Source organism: Corythoichthys intestinalis, chromosome 12 (genome assembly GCF_030265065.1).
Source record: "Corythoichthys intestinalis isolate RoL2023-P3 chromosome 12, ASM3026506v1, whole genome shotgun sequence".
NCBI classification, from domain to species: domain Eukaryota; kingdom Metazoa; phylum Chordata; class Actinopteri; order Syngnathiformes; family Syngnathidae; genus Corythoichthys; species Corythoichthys intestinalis.
In genome coordinates this window covers 1,145,951-1,170,686 of record NC_080406.1, presented here as the reverse complement: position 1 = coordinate 1,170,686, position 24,736 = coordinate 1,145,951, and the positions used below count along the sequence as shown (strand labels likewise).

General features: G+C 39.2%; 2 protein-coding genes across 4 annotated transcripts in view; both read left to right on the top strand.

Moving 5' to 3' along the window:
- The window catches only part of dop1b (DOP1 leucine zipper like protein B), a 51,293-nt gene extending 40,023 nt beyond the window's left edge, over positions 1-11,270 (top strand). For both annotated transcript variants that reach the window (XM_057852613.1, XM_057852611.1), the window contains exons 25-38: positions 545-600; positions 678-782; positions 1,992-2,058; positions 2,421-2,580; positions 2,642-2,724; positions 3,683-3,792; positions 3,861-4,010; positions 7,176-7,237; positions 7,308-7,436; positions 7,500-7,636; positions 7,701-7,756; positions 7,834-7,977; positions 8,376-8,508; positions 8,590-11,270. In XM_057852613.1, the coding sequence (XP_057708596.1) occupies positions 545-600; positions 678-782; positions 1,992-2,058; positions 2,421-2,580; positions 2,642-2,724; positions 3,683-3,792; positions 3,861-4,010; positions 7,176-7,237; positions 7,308-7,436; positions 7,500-7,636; positions 7,701-7,756; positions 7,834-7,977; positions 8,376-8,508; positions 8,590-8,835 (1,638 nt within the window). In that variant the 3' untranslated portion in view covers positions 8,836-11,270. The remainder of the gene's footprint in view (positions 1-544; positions 601-677; positions 783-1,991; positions 2,059-2,420; positions 2,581-2,641; positions 2,725-3,682; positions 3,793-3,860; positions 4,011-7,175; positions 7,238-7,307; positions 7,437-7,499; positions 7,637-7,700; positions 7,757-7,833; positions 7,978-8,375; positions 8,509-8,589) is intronic.
- A 412-nt stretch (positions 11,271-11,682) lies between these two features.
- Positions 11,683-24,736, top strand: part of morc3a (MORC family CW-type zinc finger 3a) — a 45,855-nt gene continuing 32,801 nt past the window's right edge. For both annotated transcript variants that reach the window (XM_057852591.1, XM_057852590.1), the window contains exons 1-3: positions 11,683-11,763; positions 17,602-17,674; positions 20,466-20,598. In XM_057852591.1, coding sequence (XP_057708574.1) covers positions 11,725-11,763; positions 17,602-17,674; positions 20,466-20,598 — 245 coding nt within the window. In that variant the 5' untranslated portion in view covers positions 11,683-11,724. The remainder of the gene's footprint in view (positions 11,764-17,601; positions 17,675-20,465; positions 20,599-24,736) is intronic.

The window sequence follows — 24,736 nt, the reverse complement described above, 5'->3', positions numbered from 1 at the left end:
GGGGTCACCAATTGTTAGATGCTAATAATTCATTAATAGTTTAAAGAAGAGAGTCACAGACCTGAAGTTGCAATTTGATCCGAGTGTATTGATTCCAGAGATAAGCACGTCACATGAGTGACACAACCAAACACAAGATGCGTGCTACTGCTAACTACACATACAATAAGAAAATATCACACATTGTGAACTTTTGAGGACAACTATGGCGAATTTTCATCTCGTCAGACGACAACTGGCATCCATCTCATTACGTTTTAGTCTCCCAAGACACATTTGAGTGCGTCGTAGTCATGTTCATTGACAAAATATTTTCATTATCGTCATCGTTGACGGAAACAACTTATATTCGTTAATTGTTTTTTTCGCCCGCGCTGAAAAACAAATGAATAGAAATGAATTTTAAAATGAAATTTGAAAAAAAAATTTACAGTTCAGAGGCTGGGAAAAAAACATTCTGAGGTCAACAATGTTGCTATGCGATTGATCCACTGTCAAAACACTTTTCAATTCATCTTTTTGAGAGCAACTTTCTTCTATTTAGAAGTCAACCTTGGTCGACGTCCCCTTGTTGCAGTTTACGTACGCTTATATCAGGAGGTAAGTGCTGATGGGTGGGTGATGGCCTGCCAAATTGTTCATTTGAAATGATGATATCTCCTTGATTTCTTGTCCAGCGTTCCAGCGGCCGTCTTGCAGGAGAACGTGGCCCCGCTCCTCAGTCTACTACGGGAGTCTGTCCAACTCAACTTGGCGCCACCAGGCCACTTCTTATTGCTGGGGTCAGTTTGAGCACAGATGTATTCATTTTTAAGATAACTACTAATGGCATACCGCAAGCAACACGTCACTTCCGTTCATTAATATTCATGACGTTAGCTACCGTTTGTCCCCATTAGGAAATGAATGGAAATCGTGTACGAAGGAGATGTTTACAGAGCTAAACCTACCAATTCTTTCCGAAAATGATGTCCCTGGTGCCAAATTCACTTGCAAAGATGTGGAAGAACATAAAAATGTTCAGTTAAAGAGTTCGCTTGAGTCTCGAGGGCTAAAAAAGACGAAAAAAACAAGCTGACCTTAGCTTTTTTATCGACACCTTTTTCTTACACGACTGACAATGACATTCTCGTGTTTCAACAAGCTATCCCTTACCACCAGCCCTTATTATATTTTATCCTTCTTATATTTTATACTCTGGTTGTCCTACGTCTCTGACCGTTCTTGGGGGGTAATTTATATTTTGTGTAGCGATTGCAAATGCAACTCAGTGACAGCCAACGGACATTTTTAATTTTTACATTGATAACAAATCTTAATTCTATAATTTAATTACACTTCCCCCTGATTAAAGTTGTTTTTTTTTACAACAGAAAAGTAACAGTGGCAGTCTGATTCAATTTTAATTCTTTTCAGGTCATTCATTGTCAGACAGAAGCAGCACGGCACAACATCACGCTAAAAAATAAGTTAAAAATGGCTTACCTCTTTTTCGCCCACCAACAAAATGTTTACTGCGTATGAAATGTGAATGGATTCACCGAGCTGTCGTTAAAAGTCCCTGCAAGTTGATTCATTCTTCACATTTTTTCCTCCGAGTTTTTGGTTTCGGGAAACGTATGAAGAAAACATCCTCAATCTCTAGAGTCGTTTCTACAAGTTCCAAAAAAGCTATGTGTGATCGGCATGTTCCTTTTTGAAAGATTACCAGAGAAAAGTAGCAGAATTAACATTGTTTCTATGCGAGGGTGGGTCTATAATGTCCCACTTCAGCTTTACTTCCACTTTACGATGCGACGTCACGGTCTAAAAATTGCATGCATGCGGTACGCCATTGGGGTGGCGGGGCGGGGGGGGGGGGGGGGCATCGGCGGGACTTAGACGTACACTCCCTTCGGACCAGGAATGGCAGGCAGCATTCCAGGTCCGAACGGAGTGGACAGTCTATGGCCTTCAACGGCACTGAAACATGCTTAACCTGTCACTTCAAGCATCCTCAATGAAGTTGTCAATCGACTCCCCAATTTGGACAACAAGAAGGACACTCGAGATCTGCAGGTACGAAGACGCGAGAGGGGAGCGCTTAAGTAAATGGTGGCCATTTTGCCACGGGGTTACTTCTCTAGCGGGCTGTATTGTAGCGAATGCAAGGTAAGAGATTTTTTTTTCTTTTTTTCCCCGTTGAATTGGGGTCACTGCCTCTTTTAGATCATTTTCAAACATTTCCTTTTGATTCCCGGTCACCTTCTGATCATTTTGGGCAACTTGACAATTACGTATTGAATGAGGAACTTGAAAATATCACTCGTGTTACATCCGTTAGAATAAAGCCCGCCGTAGAAGTCCACTGACGCATGATGGCCGCCAGTTACTTACACTTAAGACATGGAGCCTTATAGACACGATATATACGGTCACAGGAGGTGACGCAGCGCATCCTGGAGGCCGTGGGCGGAATCGCCGGCTCGTCCTTGGAGCAGACCAGCTGGCTGAGCCGTAGCCTGGAGGTCAAAGTTCAGCCTCAGGTTTGTCCGGACGCGGAGGAGCCGGACGACGCCGACGCGGAAGCCGAACACTGTGGTGAGCGATCACGTGTTTTTCGTAAGGTCGATTGAAAAAGCTGACGAAAGGATTGTCGCAGATTCGGTGGCTCAAGCCGGCACTATGGTTTCATCCTCGGCGCCGTCGGTGTACAGCGTGCAAGCCCTCGTGCTCCTAGCTGACGTACGTTTGCATTCAATTCTTTTGCTCATTACGTGAATATTTGCTCTGTGACTGGAATGGCTGTGAATGCTCATGTTTAAGTGCCACTGGCTAACTCCTAACACTACAACTACGTTTGATTATAAATGTAAACAAAGGAAATATATACACCGCAAGGCTGATGTATATGAAACGAAAGATACAACTTGCAAACAGCAAGATGAAATGGCTAGCAAGCGATGGCTGTCGAAGTTAGCTGATCTTTTAGCACTCTGTGTTTGCAATGAACTGATGTAGTCATGTGATATCATCTGTAGAATCAGCCTAACAAACAAGTTACACATAAGTGACAAAAGCCCTTTTCAGACATACACTTAACTCCGGTTAAATCCCGGGATTTAGTTGGGTACCCTTTAAGTCTAAAAGCCATTTCCCAAATCGACTGACATGGACATTAACCGGATGGCGTCTTATTAAAATGTCCGGGACTTACCCGGGACGCGCATGTGTAAAAGCAGCCGGGACAAGTCTGAAATAGGGATGTGCCATCTTAGGCACCCCACGATTTGATTCGATTACGATTCAGGGTGCTACGGTTCGATTTTTGGACGATGATCACGGTATTGACAATGATCGCGATTATCACGATTATCGATGCATCGTACATTACTGATTGATAAAGTATCCAAACAAATTTATGTCCATTATTTATTTAAAATGTCTTTATGATTCAACAGGAACGATGGAAACATGCCCATACAACAAAAAGCTGCCCTTAAGCTGCTTTTTTATTGATTTTTTACAAGAAAGTGCAAAAACATTTTTGCAAATTTAATGTGGTGTTTTGGAAGGATTTACATGTAAAACGCCATTCATAATATGAAGATAAAGTATGATACGAAAGCCATTTGATATCTTGAGGTACTACTGTATTATTACACGTGCACATCTTGTAAACATGTTTTTGTCAACGGCATAGATTTTGGCACCGCTACTTGACATGGTGTACCGCAGTGACGAGAAGGAGAAAGCGGTGCCTCTCATTTCTCGGCTCATGTATTACGTTTTCCCCTACTTGAAGAATCACAGGTAATTTTCGGCCGAATACGTTGTTGGTATCTGGCGGGGTTTTTGGCCTGACGACATTGTGTTCGCAGTGCTTACAACATGCCTAGCTTCGAGGCAGGCGCTCAGCTCTTGAGCAGCCTGAGTGGCTACGCTTACACCAAGAGGGCCTGGAGGAAAGAGGTCTTTGAACTCTTCATGGATCCCCTTTTCTTCACCATGGAGTCCTCCTGCCTGCCCAGGTGGGTTCTGTTGGCATGAGACCTCATAGTCAGCTTCTGTAGTCAGCATGGCTTCCTGTAGTTGTTCTTTCCTTCTCTGCCTGTTGTCTTGGGGAGTCATGCTGACTCTGCAGATCTCAATAACTCACACAAAGGCTCTTTCCTTTGAACATGTTGGCAAAAACACCATTTCCCTTCAGTTGGCTGTTATAGCATTCGCGCCAACCGTCGTTCTGGATGCTCTGTGAGTCAGTCACCCGTATTTTTTTGAGGGGGGAAAAGTTGACTCGTAGAGAAATCCCATTGTCTTGGATGTCTTAACTCATTGGAAGCTAAAACCACTGCCGAAAGTGGAATATTCTGGACGCGGATGATTGTCATCCAAAGCAAAAGCAGATGTTTGCGCTGATTCAATTCTAAGGCAATCAGAGAATTGGCATTTCTTTTCCCCTTTTTTTTTTTTGACACATTTGAAATAAAAATATTTGATAAATTACATTAATATTACGAATATTTTTTCCCTTTTTAAATTAAATAAAAATTACCCCCCAAAATTAGATTTAAATAAACGAATTTGTCTTTACTCTTTTTCCGATAAATATTATCCTTCGTTTTTGTTTAATAAATACATATGGAATAAATATTTAATATATTGAATACAAAATAATGCAAATATGAATGCCTTTTTATTTTACATTTTAAAATATATATAACATGTTCATTATAAAAAAAAAAAATTTTTTTTTTCCTTTTTTGTTTTTATTTTATTTTATATAGAGACGGGACAAAAAAGAACAAAAGATTACAATAAAAAAGCACAGTTTAATAGGTTACTATATATATATATATATATATATATATATATTTATATATATATAGTCTGTGAGAAAATTAGGCCACCCCATGAAATACTCAGTTCTTTATTAATACTGGTGCACAATAATTATTGGTCCGATAATAGGAATTATGACGTCGTCCCGATAAATCCAATATTATTAATAGGACTGATAATATGTATTGTGCTGGCTTTACAGTTTACAGTGACTTTACACACTAGTATAGACCCTACCCACGTGACGTCACAACTCCGCTCTCCTGAATGGTACCGCCCAATTGACTGTCAAAACATAGTGTTAACCTGTTACGGCTACGTACATTCCTCCTATTTACGGCGTGTTTTTCTGCTCCTTAACATTAATAATCAAAATGATGAAGGCGTGTGTGGCTGTTGGTTGCACTAACAGAGAAGATGGAAGGAGAGACTTGAAGTTTTACCGTATTCCGAGGGATCCAAAGAGGAGAGCGAAATGGGCTGCTGCAATTCGACGAGAAAACTGGGCTCCAAACGATTACCACAGATTATGTAGTAGTCATTTTATATCTGGTAAGACGCATTTAATATATATTTAGAGGGTTTTGGGCTGACAACCACAATTAAGATCATTGCTAGGCTAATCGCCGACAACATACACACACGTATGTATGTAGTGAGAGTGCTATCGCTAAACCATATAAACATTAAAAGCCTTAACTCCATTGACAAACGACATGAAATACATTAGACTTGACAGTGGATGTTAGCAAGAACAAAAGATTTTGAATTGAAAATTTCGTAACTCACCTTCCGAGCACAAGATTCCTGCCGAATTTTCGTGTACGAGGACCTGTTTCACCCAACCAGCAACGTAGCATTTATAAGCCTCCAAGCTCTTAAAGTTTTTCAAACTTTCGTGAGAATAGGCTGATTTTGTGTGGACAAGATAGTTGTAAATATCAGGGTCAGGCAGAGACGGCGAAGGCAGCCGGTCAAAAATCATCGATTTAGGCATCAAATATGGATCTGGCGACTGTATAGAACGAAGCTTTTCCACATAACGCCCTTTATGCAACACATTCAGTGAGTTTACGGCACCGGGTCTTCCATGAAATGCATTTTAAATTCCTCGATCAATTGAAACCAATGCTAATACAGAGACAAAATGACGGACAAGTGGGCGGAACCATACAGCGAGCACGTGGTTTTGTGACGTAGGTGGGTAGGGTCTATAGGAAAGCATTTGACCATTTGCGGGGCATTGCTCCCACCTGCTGGTCAGAATAATTCATTGCATCTATTTTTTGTCACAGTAGTTTTGTTCACATTACAAGCTCATTCACATACACATTGTGGTGTCTAGCGGTAGCATTGACAGTCGTGAATGCTTTCTGTTACGTTTCCGCCTCGGAAATATGTAAGTATTTTATGTTGACTATAACATATGGATGTGCACCATACGTTTGCTTCTGTGGTGAAGGGTCATATGTACAGAACTTAATAAGTTGTGTTATAGAAGCCAGCCAATGCTTTAGTAGCTCAAGATAGTGTGCTATGCTATACATATAGTAGTTGTGTATATAAGTGTATTGTGCAGTTTGTTGTATATTGAGTACTGAATATGTCTATTTTTCGCGTGTACTTTCACATTATTAAGACGAGTGTCTTCCCATAAAAACACCAAGCCTTGTGGTTTATGGAAGTGCATTCCTTTTTAGCTGGCTGTCGGGCAGTACAGAAGTGAAACGCACCGTTTTGTTCATGTCATTATGAAAAATCTGGTGAGATCAAAGGTAAATCTATGTTGAATTCACCACTAGTTTTTTTAAAAAAAATTTCAAACCTCCAGGTGTTTAAAAGCTCAGGTTATACATTTAAAAAAAAATATATATTATCAGTTATCGGTATCAGCTTTGAGGAGCAGGAAGTTATCGATATCGGTATCGGTTTCAAAAAATGGATATCGTGCACCCCTATTTATTAAAAAATGTTCACATATCAATTTCTGATCTTGGTTTTCGTTATTTCTGGAAAAGAAAATATTTTATTGTAGGTAAACAGCAAAAAATAAGACAATGTTAATTTTTTGTTGTTTACCTGCAATTAAATCACTTTCTTTTCCAGAGATAAAGAAAAACAAGATCATATGCGAACATTTCTTTAATAAAGAACTGAATATTTAATGGGGTGTCCTAATTTTATTCACATGACTGCACATACAATATATATTGTATTTTTTTTTGTGAATGAGGATTTTTAGTTCCAACAAATTTACCGAACCATGAATTGACTTTTAAAATGGTTCATTTGCAAATTGGGGAAGAAGAACGGTAGCCCAATTGGATTGATGATTGAATTTTGCTTCTCTCAAGTTGGAAAGCCATCATCGACCACTTGCTGACCCACGAGAAGACCATGTTCAAAGACCTGATGAGTAAGTAGACGCCACAATTCGGGCGCTTTTCCCACGCCGAGGGACAAATGATTCATTTGGGGTGCGGCAGGCATGCAGAGCGGCTCCCTCAAGCTCTTCGCCAGCGCGGACCAGAAACCCATGCTCGTCAAGCGCCAGGCGTTTGCGCTTTTCAGCGGGGAATTGGATCAGTATCATCTCTATCTGCCCCTCATCCAAGGTGGGACCAGTGGGGCAAATCAACATTGGAAAGTAACTCAACATGGAATTTCTTTTCATTTAGAGCGTCTGACCGAGGCTTTACGAACCAATCCCGGCCCGGCGGTTTCGGCGCAGATCTTCTTGATGTTCCGCGTTCTCCTGCTGCGCATTTCGGCGCAGCACCTGACGTCTCTTTGGCCCATCATGGTCACGGAGCTGGTAAAGATCTCGCCCCTTCGGAGGACCCATTTTCATATTTGTCTCATAAGTGTTTATTTCTCAGATTCGCATCTTTGCACGTCTGGAGAAAGCTCTTCTGATCGATAAAGATGTCTCAAAGTGAGTTCGCCGTCGGGTTTCCTCGGCCGGACGGCGACATTTTTCTTTTTTAAACTCCTTTTGGTTCTCCGTCCCAGGCTGGCCAAAGTGGTCCGAGGAGCCCACGACAGGAACGCTCCCGTCAATTTCTCCCAGGCGGAGTTGGACATGTACCTGTCGGCGTGCAAGTTTTTGGACACGTCTTTGGCCTTCCCGCCGGAGAGGATGCCTCTCTTTCAGATGTGAGCTAAACAACGGCACATTGTCATTTTGGTCAACAATGACGATAGCGAAAATATTTCATCGACGAACAATTTTTTCGTTACGCTGACCTGTCTTGGGAGACTAAAACATAGCGAGACCTATGCCGGTTTTCGTCTGACGAGACTACCAGAATTAGACGGAAATGCGCCACGGTTTGCATCATTTGTTCACAATTTGCATCATTTTCTTATTGTACCTAAACAATGTCACAATTTCGTCTCATCAGATGAAAACTGGCATTTGTCTCATCACGTTGTAGTGTTCCAAGCGACGATATTAGCTCGTCACAGTCACGAAAAAATTGTTTGTCGACGAAATATTTTCGTAATCGTCATTTTTGACGACAACAACCCTGCTTCCCACGCCGCGTGCACAGGTATCGCTGGGCGTTTGTCCCGGAAGTGGACGTGACGCACTACAGCGGTCCGGAGAACGCGGTCCTCGAGGGCGAACAAGAGTGCAAACCTCACGTCGTCAGAATACTTGAAGGAATACGGCAACGTTATGGGGTAAAGTCCGATTTAGCCCGCCGTTTTTTTTTGTTTTTTTTTTAAACAAGCAGCCCAACACAGAACTGTTTTTGTTGGCAGACACACAACGGGCTGAGTGAAGAATCTACCACGGAGCCCCCCGAGTTCCCTCTCCTCACCCAGTGTTCCTTGACCTCCATCACCCACTTGTTGCCTTTCCTCGGCACCCTCTGCTGTTCCTTCCAAGGTCTGCCCGGCGACAGCCACCCGCAAGTGGCCGACTACCCCGCGGCCAATCCGGACCTGGTTTTGGATCGGCTGGAGCTCATCATTGAGGATGAGTTTCTGGACAACATGGAGAATTGAACCAAATTCTAAAAATGGGATTTTTTTTGTTTGTTTTGCCATTGCTGTTCATTTTAAATGTTTTAACTGATCTGCACACGACGACGGCACGTCAGGGACACGCAAAGAGAATAGGAGTGCTAAAATCAAGCCCTAATAGTACGATATTAAAGTCATACATTGTAATACAGTGGTTAAAAAAGTAGGAATTTAGGAGACCCATAAATTGGAATACTACTTGAAAAAAATATAATATTCCAAGATTCAAGTTGTAATATTACAAGAAAATAGTCAAAGTAATATTACGTGACTTTTTCTCGCAATGTTACATTTTTTTCTCATCACATGACGTAAAATGACTTCGTATGACGACTCCAATCTGGTATTATTACAACTTTAACCTTGTAATATTAATAGTTTTTCCTCGTAATATAATGACTTTGATCTCGTAGTAGTACAACGTATGATTTTATTCTCTGAATAAACACAACAGAAAAGTTGTTATATTACGTGACATTGTCGTAAGTCGGAGTATTACGAGATTAAACTTTTAATATGACTAGGAAAAATGTTCGTAATATTATAATTCGTAATTCCTTGTAACTTTACGACAAATAACCTTATCACATTTACTTGTAACATTACAGCTTTTTTTCTCAACACATTCCGTGAAATTACTTAGTATATGAAGACTTTTTTTTTTTCGTAATAGTACGACGACGTTTTTATTCTCATAATATCACACCAAAAATATTGCGATACATGAAGTCATACATCGGAATACGAGATTAAAGTTGTAATATGACAAGGAAAACTTTTTAATCCGAGATTCGTCATACCACCTAACTTTACGTAATATTAAATTACGTTACGAATTTTATTCGTCCCTTTACGTGAAATTACAATTTATCTGGTTATATTACAATTTTAATTTTGTAATACGTCTTTTTTTTTCTCGTCATATGATGACTTTAATGTTGTAATAGTTCAATGTATTATTTTATTTTCCGAATAATCACAACAGAAAAGCCGTAATATTACAAGACAAAGTCATACATCAGAATATTACGAGATTAAAGTTTTAATCTGACGAGGAAAAAATTTACTCGCAATACCTCATAATTTTACGTCATTAAATAAGATTACGGCTTTTTCTTGTAACATTACGGCTTTTTTTCCCTCATCACATTACGTGAAGTTGCTTTGTATGATTACTTTTTTTCTCGCGATATCGCAACAGAAAAATTGTAATATTGCGAGTCGTACATCGGAATACGAGATTAAAGTTGTAGTATGACAAGGAAAACTTGTTAATATTCTGAGATTCGCCATACCATGTAACTTTAAGTAATATTAAATAACGTTAAGACTTATATTTCTCGTCACATTAAGTGAAATTACAAGTAATCTGGTATTATTACAACTTTAATCTTGTAATATTACGACTTTTTTCTTCGTAATATAATGATTTTAATCTCGTAGTTGTACAACGTATGATTTTATTCTCCGAATAATCACATCAAAAAAATCGTAATGTTACGAGACATTAATTCATACGTCGGAGTATTACGAGATTAAAGTTTTAATATGACTGGGAAAAATTTTAATATTCGTAATACCTCATAACTTTACGTCAAATGACATGACTTTTTCCTTGTAACATTACAGCTTTTTTTTTTTCATCACATTCCGTGAAATTACTTAGTATGACGTCTTTTTTTTGTAATAGTATGGGGTTTTTTTTCTCAAAATATCACAACAGAAAAGTAATATTGCAATCCATTAAGTCGTAAATCAGAATACTAAGAGATTAAGGTTGTAATCTGACAAGGAAAAAATGTATTCATCATACTTCATTTATCAAGTAACTTTACGTAATATGACTTTTTCTCGTAACGTTAAGAATTTTATTCCTCGTCAAATGATGACTCTAATTTGGTAATATGACAACTTTTTTCTCGTATTATTACGAGATTGAAGTCGTGATATCTCTTTGAGTGGCACCTGCGTCGTAGCACATCAATACACTGGAGTAAAAGGAATATAATTTAAAGAAAATGTGATGTGAGGGGGTTTTGTTGGAATGTTCTAAATGACCAATGTTGTTCATTGTTCATATAAAAAAGGACCCCTCTATTAAAGACCATTTAGAATATTTCATGTGTACTTGAAAGCAAATATTCCTGACCAAACTTGTTGTCTGACGGCGAGAATGTTCTGTTTTGTCTTTATAGTTGTTTACATACCAATTGAAGGGAAATTGAAGTATTCCGAGATGGCTTTTACCCCTTTCTGTGTTTAAATGTTTCTTTATGATTCCAAATGTTAAAATGACCATTTCAAAGTTGAAATAAAAGTTGCTAATAAAGTGGTCACATTTTGTTGTATTGCTGCCACACTAGAAAAATAAAATACTGGACCCAAAATCATTTTAGTAGATGCTTTGATTAAAAAAAAAAATCGGACGCAGGCAGAAGTGTCACTTTTAGTAACGGATACGTCAGTTAAAAAAAAAAAAATCTATAGAAGTGTGCAAACCATGTTCAATGAAAATTAAGCATTTTTTATCTCACGTAATAAATCCGAGTGAAAGTAATACTTCTGGCTATTATTTTACTCATAAACGTTTTTTAATAGAAAAAAAAAAAAACTACTTGGGTATATCCATACATTAATGACACAAAATGAAAGTACAAATGCCAAGGTTGAAAAATAAATCTGGAGCACAAATACAATGTTTTTAATTCATTTACCAAAAAAAAACATTTCTTATTGATAAGCGATATTAAATGATGTAACAAATCAAATATTTTATATTTAAGTTTGTTGATTTTTATTTTTTAAAATGACTTCACGGAAGTTATTGTGAAGGCGCTGCAAGATGACGTCACGTCCGCCTTGTTTCATGCAATGGATGTGCAGAAAGACCGAGGCGTTCCTCTGAGTACTGTAAGTTGTTGAAAATGTTTCTTTTACCCCGTAGCTATACGCTTTATGAATTCCTTACACGTTGCCGTACGAGCACATTCAAGGTCAATTAGACAAGTATAAAACGCTAGCTGTTCTAGCATGACTTCCAAGTTAGCATTAGCAATCAGCTATACGAGGTCCTTCTGGGTTTCGTTTCTTCGCAAAACTGATCGTTTCCACGTTTGTTCGCACGTTCATGACAAACACTTATAATTTTTTTTTTTTTATATGTCACGATCAGCGTTCTATCACCGTCAGTGGCACCCGACGAGTTATGCTTTCTGCTTGTTACCTTCATAAATTTGTTGCATTAAAAGACAGATATCGTCCAGTACGTCATAAACGGCTTTAAAATGAATAGTGTGTGTGTTTACATTTAGAATACTATATTATTGTCATCCAATTCCTTTTGTACTGTGGTCCTGAAGTGCCAAACACAACGGCAAATAAAAAAAAAAAAACAACGGCAAAAACAAAACGGCAAATCACATAACAAGAAAACAAATAGGGAATGGGACGTACTACGTCATTGTTTGGACGCGCCTCCATGCTGGCAATATGATTCACTTCCGGGCCGGCAGAGTCAATGCGGATTGTAACGTGTGGTAGTGCTAAGCTAACTCTTTCGGTGTTTTAGAAAGAAAATATGGGTGCTTATTGTTGCGTTACCGGGTGCAACAGCGTCTCCTACGACAAAAAAAGGGGTTAGGAAAAATGGACTCACTTTTCACCGTTTTCCTGCATGGAGGACCAAATATCAGATCACGAAGGTACGACGGATGGCTGGATTGCAGCGGTTCGTCGGAAAAGCATTTATGATCATATTTCTGCTGGAATGAGAGTGTGTTCCTGTCATCTCTACTCTTGTAAGTTGAACGCTTTATCCACTTTTGGTTTCAATACGTTTTTGTTTTTTTACACCGTTGTGTAAATCTGCCTCGGGAGCAATGCTCGCCTACTACGACTCACCTACCTGTTGTGTTCCTAGGTAAACCTGCTGACAACACATCCCGATTGGTCACCATCTCTCTTCTTGGATCATTTGACAAAGAAAATTTGTTCAATGGAGTGGTTCCATTTGTCCTGTGTCGGACTCAAACAAGCCCCTGCAGCAGACGCCATCTGGGTCTGCCCGTCTCGTCGATGAACTGCGGGCTTTTAACTTGTGAAAATGCAAGAACTTTAATGCACATATTTATTCTGCCTGGCTATTTAACTATGGCCAGTGACGTTTTTTTTTTTTTTTTTTTTTTAACCACTTTGACAAAGACACGTTTCATTGTAATGTTGAATTTATATATTCTATTATTATTTTTAAATTATAATATTCTTATTTGCACTTATGGAGACTTTAGACTGTCAATTCAAATAGTGTTGGAAAAGTTGCAATACCTAAAATAGAAATGCAAGACCTGTAAAGTACATATTTATACACCTTTATTTACCTAAGGCCACTGGATGTTTTTTAACTGCTTTGAAAAAATACAGGTTTTGTTGTGATCTTGTATTTATATAATATATAGCTTTTTATACTGTATTATGTATTATAATATTTGCTGCCCCCTGCCAGAGTGTGGGCCATTTTGTACTAAAAGGATTTTAAACTGTCAGTTCAAATACTATGTTGGAGACTAGTACTTGCAATACTTAAAATGGAAATGCAAGAACTTTAAAGCACATATTTATCCTGTCTGGCAATTTACCCACGGCCAGTAAATAGTGTTTTAAACTGCTTTGACAAAGACACGTTTATTGTGATCTTGTATTTGTGTATTACTTATAATTATATAATATTTGCTGCCACCGTCAGAGGGTGGGCCTTGTTTGCACTAATTTAAAGATTTTAAACTGTCAATTCAAATATCGTATTGGAGAAATTGCATTACTTGAAATAAATCTATTGCAACTTATCAGTCCCAGTTCTTGTCTACAACACTGTCCAAAAATTGTCAATGCATATTCCAAATAGAATAACAAAATTAAGTCACCTGACTTTGTAATTATTACACCTGTTTATTATGAAGACCTGAAGTAAACAACAAGCAGTTACAGTTTGTCAAGAAGTTGTTCAAGTCATGTTTTGGTATTCATATTTTATTGACTTTTCACAACAACACTTGGGATCGTGTTTGTAAGAGCAGAGCAAACTGAAGTTTCAGCGTGCACTCTTCGCCTTTCCAACCTCTCATAACGCTCCGATGTGGTGCGCTTGACCTCAGAATAACCCAAGAAGAGAGATGGTGACCAATCGGGATGTGTTGTCAGCATTTCATATGCAGGTTTTCCTAGTAACACAACAGGTAGGTGAGGAGGAGGAGAAGGTTAGCATTGCTACCGAGGCAGATTTACCCAACAGTAAAAAAAACAACCAAAAAAACGTATTGAAACCAAAACGGATAAATCGTTCAACTTACAAGAGTAGAGATGAGGGGAATACACTCTCATTCCAGCAGAAATATGATCAAGAGAAATGCTTTTCCAACGAACCGCTGCGCCCCAGCCATCCGTCGTGCCTTCGTGATCTGATATTTGGTCCTCCATGCAGGAAAACGGTGAAAAGTGAGTCCAGTTTTCCTCGCCCTTTTTTTAGTCGTAGGAGAAGCTGTTGCACCCGGTAACACAACAATACACACCCATAATTTCTTTCTAAAACACCGAAAGAGTTAGCTTAGCACGACCACACGTTACAATCCGCATTGAGTCTGCCGACCCGGAAGTGAATCATATTGCCAGCATGGAGGCGCGTCCAAACAATGACGTAGTACGTCCCATTCCCTATTCCAAAATGTAACAGCAAATCACATAACAAATTAAAAAAACAACAACAACATATCAAATACGCCTGTGCCGGTAAAGTTTTTTTCCCCATTTACCAGGATTTTTTTTTTTTTTCACAACATATTTGCAAATGGGAACATGAATAAACTCTCATAGCTGGTGGGAAACATTCATGACAGCGTTTACTTACCTTAATTTTTGTGTAAAGTGACAAATGATGGTCACGTAAATATGAAATCATGTTGGAGGTGTTGCCCACCTTGTAACCACCCTCCGCAAGCATTCTTGTCTTGCACGTCAGCAGGCCGTCTGTTTTTCAGTAGCGGAAATTAGAGCTGAAACGAATACTTGACCTACTCGAGTAACTCGAGTTAAAAAACTGATCCGAGTAATTTTATTCACCCACCTCGAGGAATCATTTAATTTTGCCAGCCCTAAGCATCACGTTTTGCCCGGAGTACTTTTAATGCGGGACAACGCGCTGACGTCACATGCGTAGAGGAAGAACCAATTTTTAAAAAACACCTTACTGCAGCCGACAGCCGCTACAAGCCACGCCAACGTTGCTAAAAACTACGCCCGCATGATGCTACAGTGGTAGCAGTTCTGATGCGTCTCATAGATATCATATGTAAGTAGAACTAGATGCGAAATGACAGACAGGGCGGCGTTAGTAAACAGCCGCCATCTTAAAGCAGTAGACTACATAGCGCTAATAAATAAGATTAACGTTACTGTCACTAGCTCACGTAACGTTAGCCCTGCGGAAGGCTAGTTTTTTATCAATTATGACCACTGTCGATGCGTGGCTAACGTGTCTTACATACAGGCTTTAACATAACATAGCATTGTGGAGTGATGAGGGTGTAAAATGAAAACTTAATCATGCTAACTATCAATTTTAGCTCAGTAGTCGTTGCTGGATAAAACACCAAGTAGCACTGGTCCCTAATGTGCTCCAATACAGCCTGTATCATACATTTATTTTGAACACTGCAAAAACGCAAAATCCTATCAGGACTTACAGTTTAGACTAACTTAAAACTTAACTAGAACTTAAAAATAGCTTGACACAAATGGAAATTCTATTGAAGCACATGGGAAAAACACCTAACTTTTAAGTGATGTGTGTTATCAAGTGTAATGACATTTTTAGGTAAGAAATATATATATATATATATATATTTTTTTTTATAAGATCTAGAAGTTTTTTAAGTAAAAGCAGTGAATTAGTCTTTTTATTCTAGTCACCTCTGAGATGCAATTGTTGGCTGTTTTCAACAATGTACATCGAAAATAAAGACATTGATTGACTGAAAAAGGTTCAATATTTGATGAAATGTCTTGTTTTCTCATGTATATTAATAATTAGAGGTGTGCAAAATTTCCGATTCTTAGATTATTCGCGATTCGGCCGTGGAAGATTAGAGAACGATTCACAAATATCCAAATTCCGATGATTGAAATATGCGAAGTAAAGCGGAAGTACACAACACTCAGCGCGCCGCGCGGTCTTCGGGACGGAACGGAGCGAGAGTAGCTAAACATCATGCTTCCCATTACCCGGCCCCTCGGGTAATGCCAATGCGCAACTCACGGCTCTAGCTCAACTCATGCAACGAGATAAAAAAACACAACAACATACCTGACTGCTGCCGAAAAGCTCCTCCAAAGAACATCCATATAATGTTACGGTGGATATCATTTATATAGGACTAGATGCAATTTCGATTTGGTAGTGTTAGCAGCACATCTACAAAAAGCTAGATGCGGGCGTTATAAACCGCCGCCATCTTAAAGCAGTACACTTCCCTGCAAGGCTGTTGTAGCGAACCTTCCAAGCAAACCTAATGAACTTTTTATCTAAAATACTCCTAAATCGGTAAGATATTCACTTGAATCTATCTTTAAAATAGTTTTAAAACTTTCACATGTCGAAAGTAGACAAAAGGGAAATTATGGAATAACGGGAGCAATTTTAACAAATTTAATGGTTGATTCACAACATTAAATTAATTGAATGTAGTTTAAAGCTGCTGATACAGAATGGGGACTGGAGTTTTCTATTTAATGTTATTTTTGTATATTTGTTTACTGCTATATGTTAACTTGATACTGAAATAGTAGTGTGGTTTAGCCTGAGAGTATTTTTGAACAGTTTTGGAACTAATGTACAAAACATTAAAAAAAAAAAAAAGAGAGAGAAAAAAAAAAAGGAGGGGGGTGCATCAATAATCGTTTTATAATTGAATCGGAGCCTCTGAATCGTAATCGAATCGTTAGGTGCCCAAAGATTCCCAGCTCTATTAATAATTGCTCTTTACCTAAAACATTTTTTTTATCCGATTAATCGATAGAATTTTCAGTCGATTACTAAAATATTCGACAGCTGCAGCCCTAGCCGAAATACAAGCGACTTTGGTGATATAATTTTTTTATATATTTTTTTGATGGGCTAAAAAGCTCAAGTGAAGATTGGCCACTTTCAGCCACTGTGTCAACTCTCGTCTACAGCAGATAGAATAGCGTCACTGGAGGGGAAGGGGTAAGCGCTGCTGCTCCAAGCCACTTCTGGCTGCATTTTTGGGACATAAAAAATAGTGAATACCGTACGTACTACGGTATGACGGAAAATTTTAGTGGTTTTGAAATCGTGACGTTTTCATACCACGGTAAACCTTGGAACCGGTAACCAGCACATGCCTAGTAGGTACTGATGAACTGGCAAGTTAATCCGCTTCTGGCGTGGAATTTCAAAATGAGCATTACCAAAGACACGAACGTGGCTGCTGCTATAATATAATATTTTAATTCGGGACATACGTGTGAAGTCATATTAGACATGCTCCATACGAACCACTACGTCCAACTAAATATATAAATATAAAAAAATCTTGGGTTTCATTACCACTGGCAATTGGTGTTGTTTTTTTTAAAATAGTAGCTAGTTTGATTAACCAAAATGGAAATGACAATGAAAAATACAAGCATGTTTATATGTATGATATGTTCACAAAAACATTATTTTTATTGTTACAGCTTTCTCCCAAGTACCTTCACACCAATTCAACCAGCCACACTTGGCCTTTTAGTGCCATCGCTGAGCTCATAGGTGAGTTGTTGACTCAACAATTTGCAGGCCAAACTGCTTACCAGTGTTGCACCGATACCATTTTTTGGCCCCGATACCGATACCTGGCTGTGCTGTGTCGGCCGATACCGATACCACTCCGTTTGATTGAAGTATACCGTGGGGCAAATAAGTATTTAGTCAACCACTAATTGTGCAAGTTCTCCCACTTGAAAATATTAGAGAGGCCTGTAATTGTCAACATGGGTAAACCTCAACCATCAGAGACAAAATGTGGGGAGAAAAAAACAGAAAATCACATTGTTTGATTTTTAAAGAATTTATTTGTGGAAAAAAATGGTGGAAAATAAGCATTTGGTCAATACCAACAGTTCATCTCAATTAGGGATGTCCCGATCCAGGTTTTTGCACTTACGATCCGATACCGAAATTGTTTTGCATTTCCGATCCGATACCGATACTGACCGATACCGGCCTATCTGAGCATGTGTTAAAGTTTAAAGTTATTTAGCCTCCTTACTTAGTTGCCAGACTTATGTTGAAAAAGGTTTTAGTGCTCTTGATAACAACTAGCCAGCTGAATTAGGTGAGTTTGAATAACACACAACGGTTGGTAACAAGAAACTGACCTGTTTATTCTGTGACAAACACAAAACATTATAAATAACAAACAGAAATGGCATAGTCACTCTCAATCAGTGATGATGTATTGTGAGTGAACTGTCTGTTATTGAAAATTAAAGATCAAAACAACTTTTTTGACACCAAATCTGTGCTTTATTCTTCATATACTTGAAGAGTGACACGAAAATAAGTCACAGACTCACAGCACACATATGTACACAATAAATGATAAGGTGCACCAACAAAAACTACGACATAAAGTGATAAAAAGTTGGCAGTTTTTGGCCGACTGGGTCACCGCTTCGTGTGGCCACTCGATTCCGAACACACACGTCTCGGTGGTTCTTCCATTTTTCAAAAAAAAAATTTTCAATCGCCGACCTTGCCATTTGGCAATCACAATACTGTCTTGACGAGACTTGCTCTTTGATGATACTCGCGTCGGCTTGGTCCATTTTTGCGTGTAGAAAATAATGTTTGATTTTATTCTACAATGGCAGTGATCTCTCGCTGAACCGGAAACAACAGTCTGAGCGGACCAATCACAGTCGGTTTCTGCCACGTCATACGCATCTACGCAACGCGAATGGTTAGAAAATTTGAGAGCAGCGCGTCAGGCTACGGCGCGGGGTCGTAACTCGGGTCTTCCTTGACGGCGCAGGTCTGACGCGGAAGTATAACTCGGGCTTTACTCACGAGAGATAATGGCTCGACATCCAGAATGAATTCTTCGGCAATGACTCTTGTTATTCCCTGGGCTTTGGGACTGTCAAGTGCCAGTTTGTCACGTATAGCAAAAGTTTCTGCCAGTGTTAGTTGCGTAGGACCTTTCTTTTTGTCTTCGGTTTTCTTAACATACTCCTCATATTGTTTGTGGTGGTATTTCGCTAAATGCTTGATTAGTTTGGTTGTATTAAAACTTGTTACAGCTTTACCAACCACTACGCTTGACTTTATTGTGGCATATGTTGCACTCTGCCTCTTCGTCTTTGTCGTCCTTTAAGGTGAAATGATCCCACACAGCTGACATTTTTACCAATAGTCTCTCGGTAAATTAGGAGACGGTAATGTAAATGTAGCGTGTTGAAGGTGTGCCGTAAAATGCGGACCGGATTTTAGGGAAACTGAAGCAAAAACTGGAATGGATTATGTAAATCGGTGCGCTGGAAAACCCGGACCAGACTTTAAAAAAAAAAAAAAAAACCTGGATTTGAAGTCTGGATCGGAATTTTTCCATGTTGGCTGATCCGATACCGATGCGCATTTTTTTGCCCATATCGGCGTCCGATCCGATCTAAATATCGGATCAGGACATCTCTATTATATATAGTAGTATACTGTAATATTAATGCTAGATTTTTTTTCTAGAATTGTTTTGAACTATGTTGGAAAGGCAAAGTCAGTGTTTACATTCCATTCTTTTGCAGTAGTTAATGCGATCTGAATTTCATTGTTTGTTTGTGATTTCTTGTTGTTATTTACATGTTTATTTGTACTTTAATAAAGAATTTCAGTGTTCTAACATGTTTTTGTGAATGATTAAGCGTCATCAAAAATTTAATTGCTAAATTAGTAAAAAAGAGGGGTAAAAATTATTAGATTACCTGACTAATCGTAAAAATAGTTGGCTGACTAACCGGGAGAAAATTAGTCCTTTGGGACAGCCTGAGTGTACCGGAACATATTTCCTCCACACCCTTCTCACCTTTTTAACCCCTGACCCATTTTCATGCCTGCATATGAAAAAGCTGCCCTGGCATTGGTTAAGAGTGGCTATTGGCCCGCTCTCATTGGTCTGGAGCAGGCCAATAGCGATAGCTGCTTGGCATGCAAAGTGATTACTTGTCATCACACAACAGAGTGTAGTGAGTGTCAGGAGAAAAAAGGCTGTGTTCAAGTGATACCAGAAAAGTGTATCGGCACCCTATTTGTTGATACTCGCCGATAACTCCATTTTGGTGCCGTATCGGCTCCACTGTCGATATTGGTATCGGTATTGGTACAACTTTACTGCTTACATCATTAGTTTTAAAACACACGATACATCACTTCAAATGTTTTCTCTTTTGTCATTGAATTTATGAGATTGTACCGCAGACGAACGTTCAGTCAAAATGGATTGGATGTCTCACGCCGTTAATGAGTTCACAAGGAAACGTAAAGCGCTGCTCTTTATGCTTTTTGACAGACAATGCCTACGATCCGGACGTTATGGCAACCTCCTTCTGGATCGATAAGACCTTGGTCCACGGACAAGAGTGCCTCACGTTCATGGATAACGGCAACGGGCTGGATCACCAAACCATGCATAAAATGCTCAGGTAGGTTTCCCATCGAGAGGTGAAATTTTTCAATGGTAACGCAATTGACGGCTCAATCCGTTTCAAGTAGGAGGGTTGGCAGCAAATGAACGTTTGTACCAGAGTTGTTTTTGTCAGCAATGACAATAACAAAAATATTTCATCGACGAACAATTTTTTCATGACGGTGACTCGTTAAAAACGTAGCTTGTGAGATAAACAGGCAAATGCCAGTTTTCGTCTGACGAGACGACAACGAGATGAAAACGCGACATCTTTTCTGTCATGTATTCACACTGACATTTTCATATTGTACGTGGAGTGCGTCAGCTTGCATCGTAGCAGTGGATTGCAGTGGGTCGTGTCACTCAGGTGAGATGTGCTGCGCCTCTCCCTCCGTGGAGTTTGGGATGTGTTTTAAGTAGGGTTGTTCCGATTATGTTTTTTTGCTCCCGATCCGATCCCGATCGTTTTAGTTTGAGTATCTGCCGATCCCGATATTTCCCGATCCGATTCCAATCATTCCCGATAATTTTTCCCAATCATATACATTTTGGCAATGCATTAAGAAAAAAATGAATACAACTCGGACGAATATATACATTCAACATACAGTACATAAGTACTGTATTTGTTTATTATGACAATAAATCCTCAAGATGGCATTTACATTATTAACATTCTTTCTGTGAGAGGGATCCATGGATAGAAAGACTTGTGACTTTGTGTATTGTAACTAAATATTGCCATCTAGTGTATTTGTTGAGCTTCCAGTAAATGATACTGCAGGCATGCCCAATGCATGATGGGAAGTGAAACCATTATGGGAAGTAAAACCATGACTGTGCGTCGTGCTACCAATGGATATATCTTCTCTGCTTTGGGAAATAACTCTATGTGTTAAGACAAAGATTTATTGCTACCTGGATTCCCCACATTGTTTCCCATGATATTCTAATCACAGGGAGAGGGATTACAAGGTGTTAGCCAATTGAAGAAAGGCTTCAAAGGCTGCCAAAATTCACTCTACTCAGTTTGCACTGCCTTTTATATCTCTATAAAGACAAAAAGGCGTCATCACATCTTGAACGCGTCAATGAATGAGAGGATCGTGCAGCGTATATATTAACGTTAAATGTTTTAACGTGACACATTATATAATCAATTAATTGCTGCCGCTATTGGGATATTTTTGATCACCTTACGTTAATCCTAACACTGGATGAGTGTAAAATATTATATCTGTAACATTAAAAGCAATAAAAAAAAACATTTAATTAAAAAATATATATATTAATAAAAGGCATGGCCGATATTTTTTTGCCGATTCCGATACTTTGAAAATCGATCGGGACATCTCTAGTTTTAAGGGATTTGTAGATATATATTTCCATTTATTCACTTGAACATACAGTATTTGTTCATTTCACATGGTTGCAGGTAGAGGCGTGCGAAATTTCCGATTCTTTGATTATTCGGATTCGGCCGTGAAAGATTCAAGAACGATTCACAAACATCCAAATTCCGATTATTGAATTATACCAGGTAAAGCAGAAATAAAACACAGTCGGCGCGGTCTTTGGGACGCAATGAGGAATGGTCCGAGAGTAAAATATCATGTTCAACACATGCCGCTAGAAAAAAAAAAACCAATACCGTAATTTGCCGAATATAACGTGCACTTTTTTTCCCCAAAATCAACTTGTAAAATCCTAGTGCGCATTATAAACGGGTACATAGATGGAGACAGAAATATAAATATAAAATATATAATATAAGCCAAGGAAGCCCTGTATTTGCAAATATTCAAGATGCTAATTGCAGCTATCCGGAGTGAAACCCCCTTCACACCTAGGCAGCGACTACAGAGGAGTGTGTAAGGGGGGAGGAGCTTGATTGCTTGTTTCAGTGGTCTATTGTTTGACATAGCCTAGTAGTCAGTTTGGTATCGGGGTCATTTGACGCCTTTCTGGTATTCCTTTATAGCCCCAAAAACCCCGGTAGTTCCAGTGTTAACAAATGATTTATTATTTCTCTGCGGCTGGTAGCAAATGCGCCATGGACCGGTACTGGTCCCAGGCCCGGTGGTTTGCTCAGACAACTTCTTTTTTACATGCAGTTCGTGGTTTCTAGGTAGGTTTGATTGAAAATAATGGACTGCTTTTCCTCCTGAAGGCAATGGTGTTAGGTTTCTGGGTGGACGGGGGACCCAAGCGCAGAGATGATAAGCGAAACTGGCAGTGACAACAATTTATTGACCGGTTTGGTCGAAGGTGTCGAAATAGTCAGGTGAGCCTTTGCAGTGGGTGATGAAGGAATTTAGTCCTCCCAGCCCAAACCCCATGGGGAGGCCTTTGCAGATGGGCAAGCAGGCGTTCAGGCGGGTTTTACAGGATCTAGGGAACAAAAGAAAAATTGGCTATATAACAGATTTTCAGGTTTTCTGACTGAGACTGGAGTCACGAACTCGTTGAGCTGCGTTGTTGATCTGGCGATGAGGTGAGGCCATGGACTGGTTTAAGTAAGCCGTAAACGAGGATGACCTCCACCTGGTCCCAGGCTAATCCATCTGTCTGTCTTCTTCGATGCACTATGCACTTGAGATGTTTCCTTGTTGATCTTAATTGGAGGTACCGAAAAATTGTCTGTACTCTAGTAGTGTTCATCAGATAATTAGCCGATGTAACGCGTAATAGTGCCCCTGTCAACTCGCGGCAGTGAACTTTAGCTCCCACCCCATATCAAAGAAACTAAATGCTTAACATTACACCCCCAGATCAAAGAGTCAATTATTTATTTATTTATTCTGCCTTAATGGCAACTACAATAGCATTTAAGCTTGTGGACTTTTGCTATGTAAGTTAGACAATTGTTCTTTTGTTGTGCTATTATCCTCATTTATTTTTTTATACCATTTGAGGCTCAGGTATTTTTTATGTTCCTTATCTGATTAATCGATGAAGTAGTTAGTTTGAATAATCGACTACTAAAATAATCAATAGCTGCAACCCTAGTTTTCACGTGGAATTGTGACATTGTTCAAATGGAGACGGAACCATATAAATGCACATTTGAAAGTTTGCGCATGCTCGGAGAGTCACCTTCTCAACGGCCTCTAAGGTGAACGCGCGGAGCTTAGCCTTTTGGCCGGGTTGTCGGAGTTCCGCCGGCCCGGGTCGTAGGAATTGCGCTAGCGCGGTTTCGGGGGTTCGGCTGGCGTGTTTCCGGCAATCTGGCTGAGTGTGTATTATCATCAGTTGGCCTTGTCCTTGTAGATGCTACAATATGTGTTCATCTCTCTATGTTCACTTGAAATTGTTGAAAAGTAGTGCTGCAACGGTTAATCGATTAAATCAAGTATTCGATTTTAATAAAATATTCAAATTAAATTTTGTTGCTTTGCGTATTCGTTTAATGAAATTGGCGTTGTAATGGTTTATTTTGAAAGTGTTTGCATTTTTATTGATTCGGGTGCCTACTGCCCTATTGTCTGCCTCATTACACGTAGCTGAATCCAATTGCTCCCTGTTAAGACCAACGTAAGCTAAGTTTTTGTTTGAGCTAATGTTTACTAATGCATTCGTAACTTAGTTTATACATTCATGTAGCCGTTTTTTGTGGGAATGTGTCTGAACCATTTAGGAGCAATGTCAAAAAAACGTTGGCATTTTATAGCATTTAAGCTAGCTGACTTTTGCCATGTAGGTTAGCCAATTGTTCTTTTGTTGTGCATATATCCTCATTTATTTTTTTTAAACTGTTTGAGGTTCAGGTCAGGTATTTTTTCTGTTCCTTACCCGATTACTCGATTAGTCGAACTAACTTGTTCATCGATTAATCGACTACTAAAATAAACGATAGTTGCAGCCCTAGTTTTCACGTGGAAGACCGAACCATTTAAATGCACATTTGAAATTTTTTTGTATTCTCGGAGAGTCACCATGTAAACGGCCCCTAAGGTGAAAGTACGGAGTTCGGCCTTTTGGCCGGGTTGTGGTGGATTCCGCCGGCTTGTGTTGTAAGAATTGCACTAGCGCGGGTTCGGCTAGCGTGATTCCGGCAATCTGACTGAGTGTGTGTTATCATCACAAAATTGGCGTTGTCCTATGTTCACTCGAAATTGTTGGTAACATTAATTATGTAAAAAAGAAAGCACTTT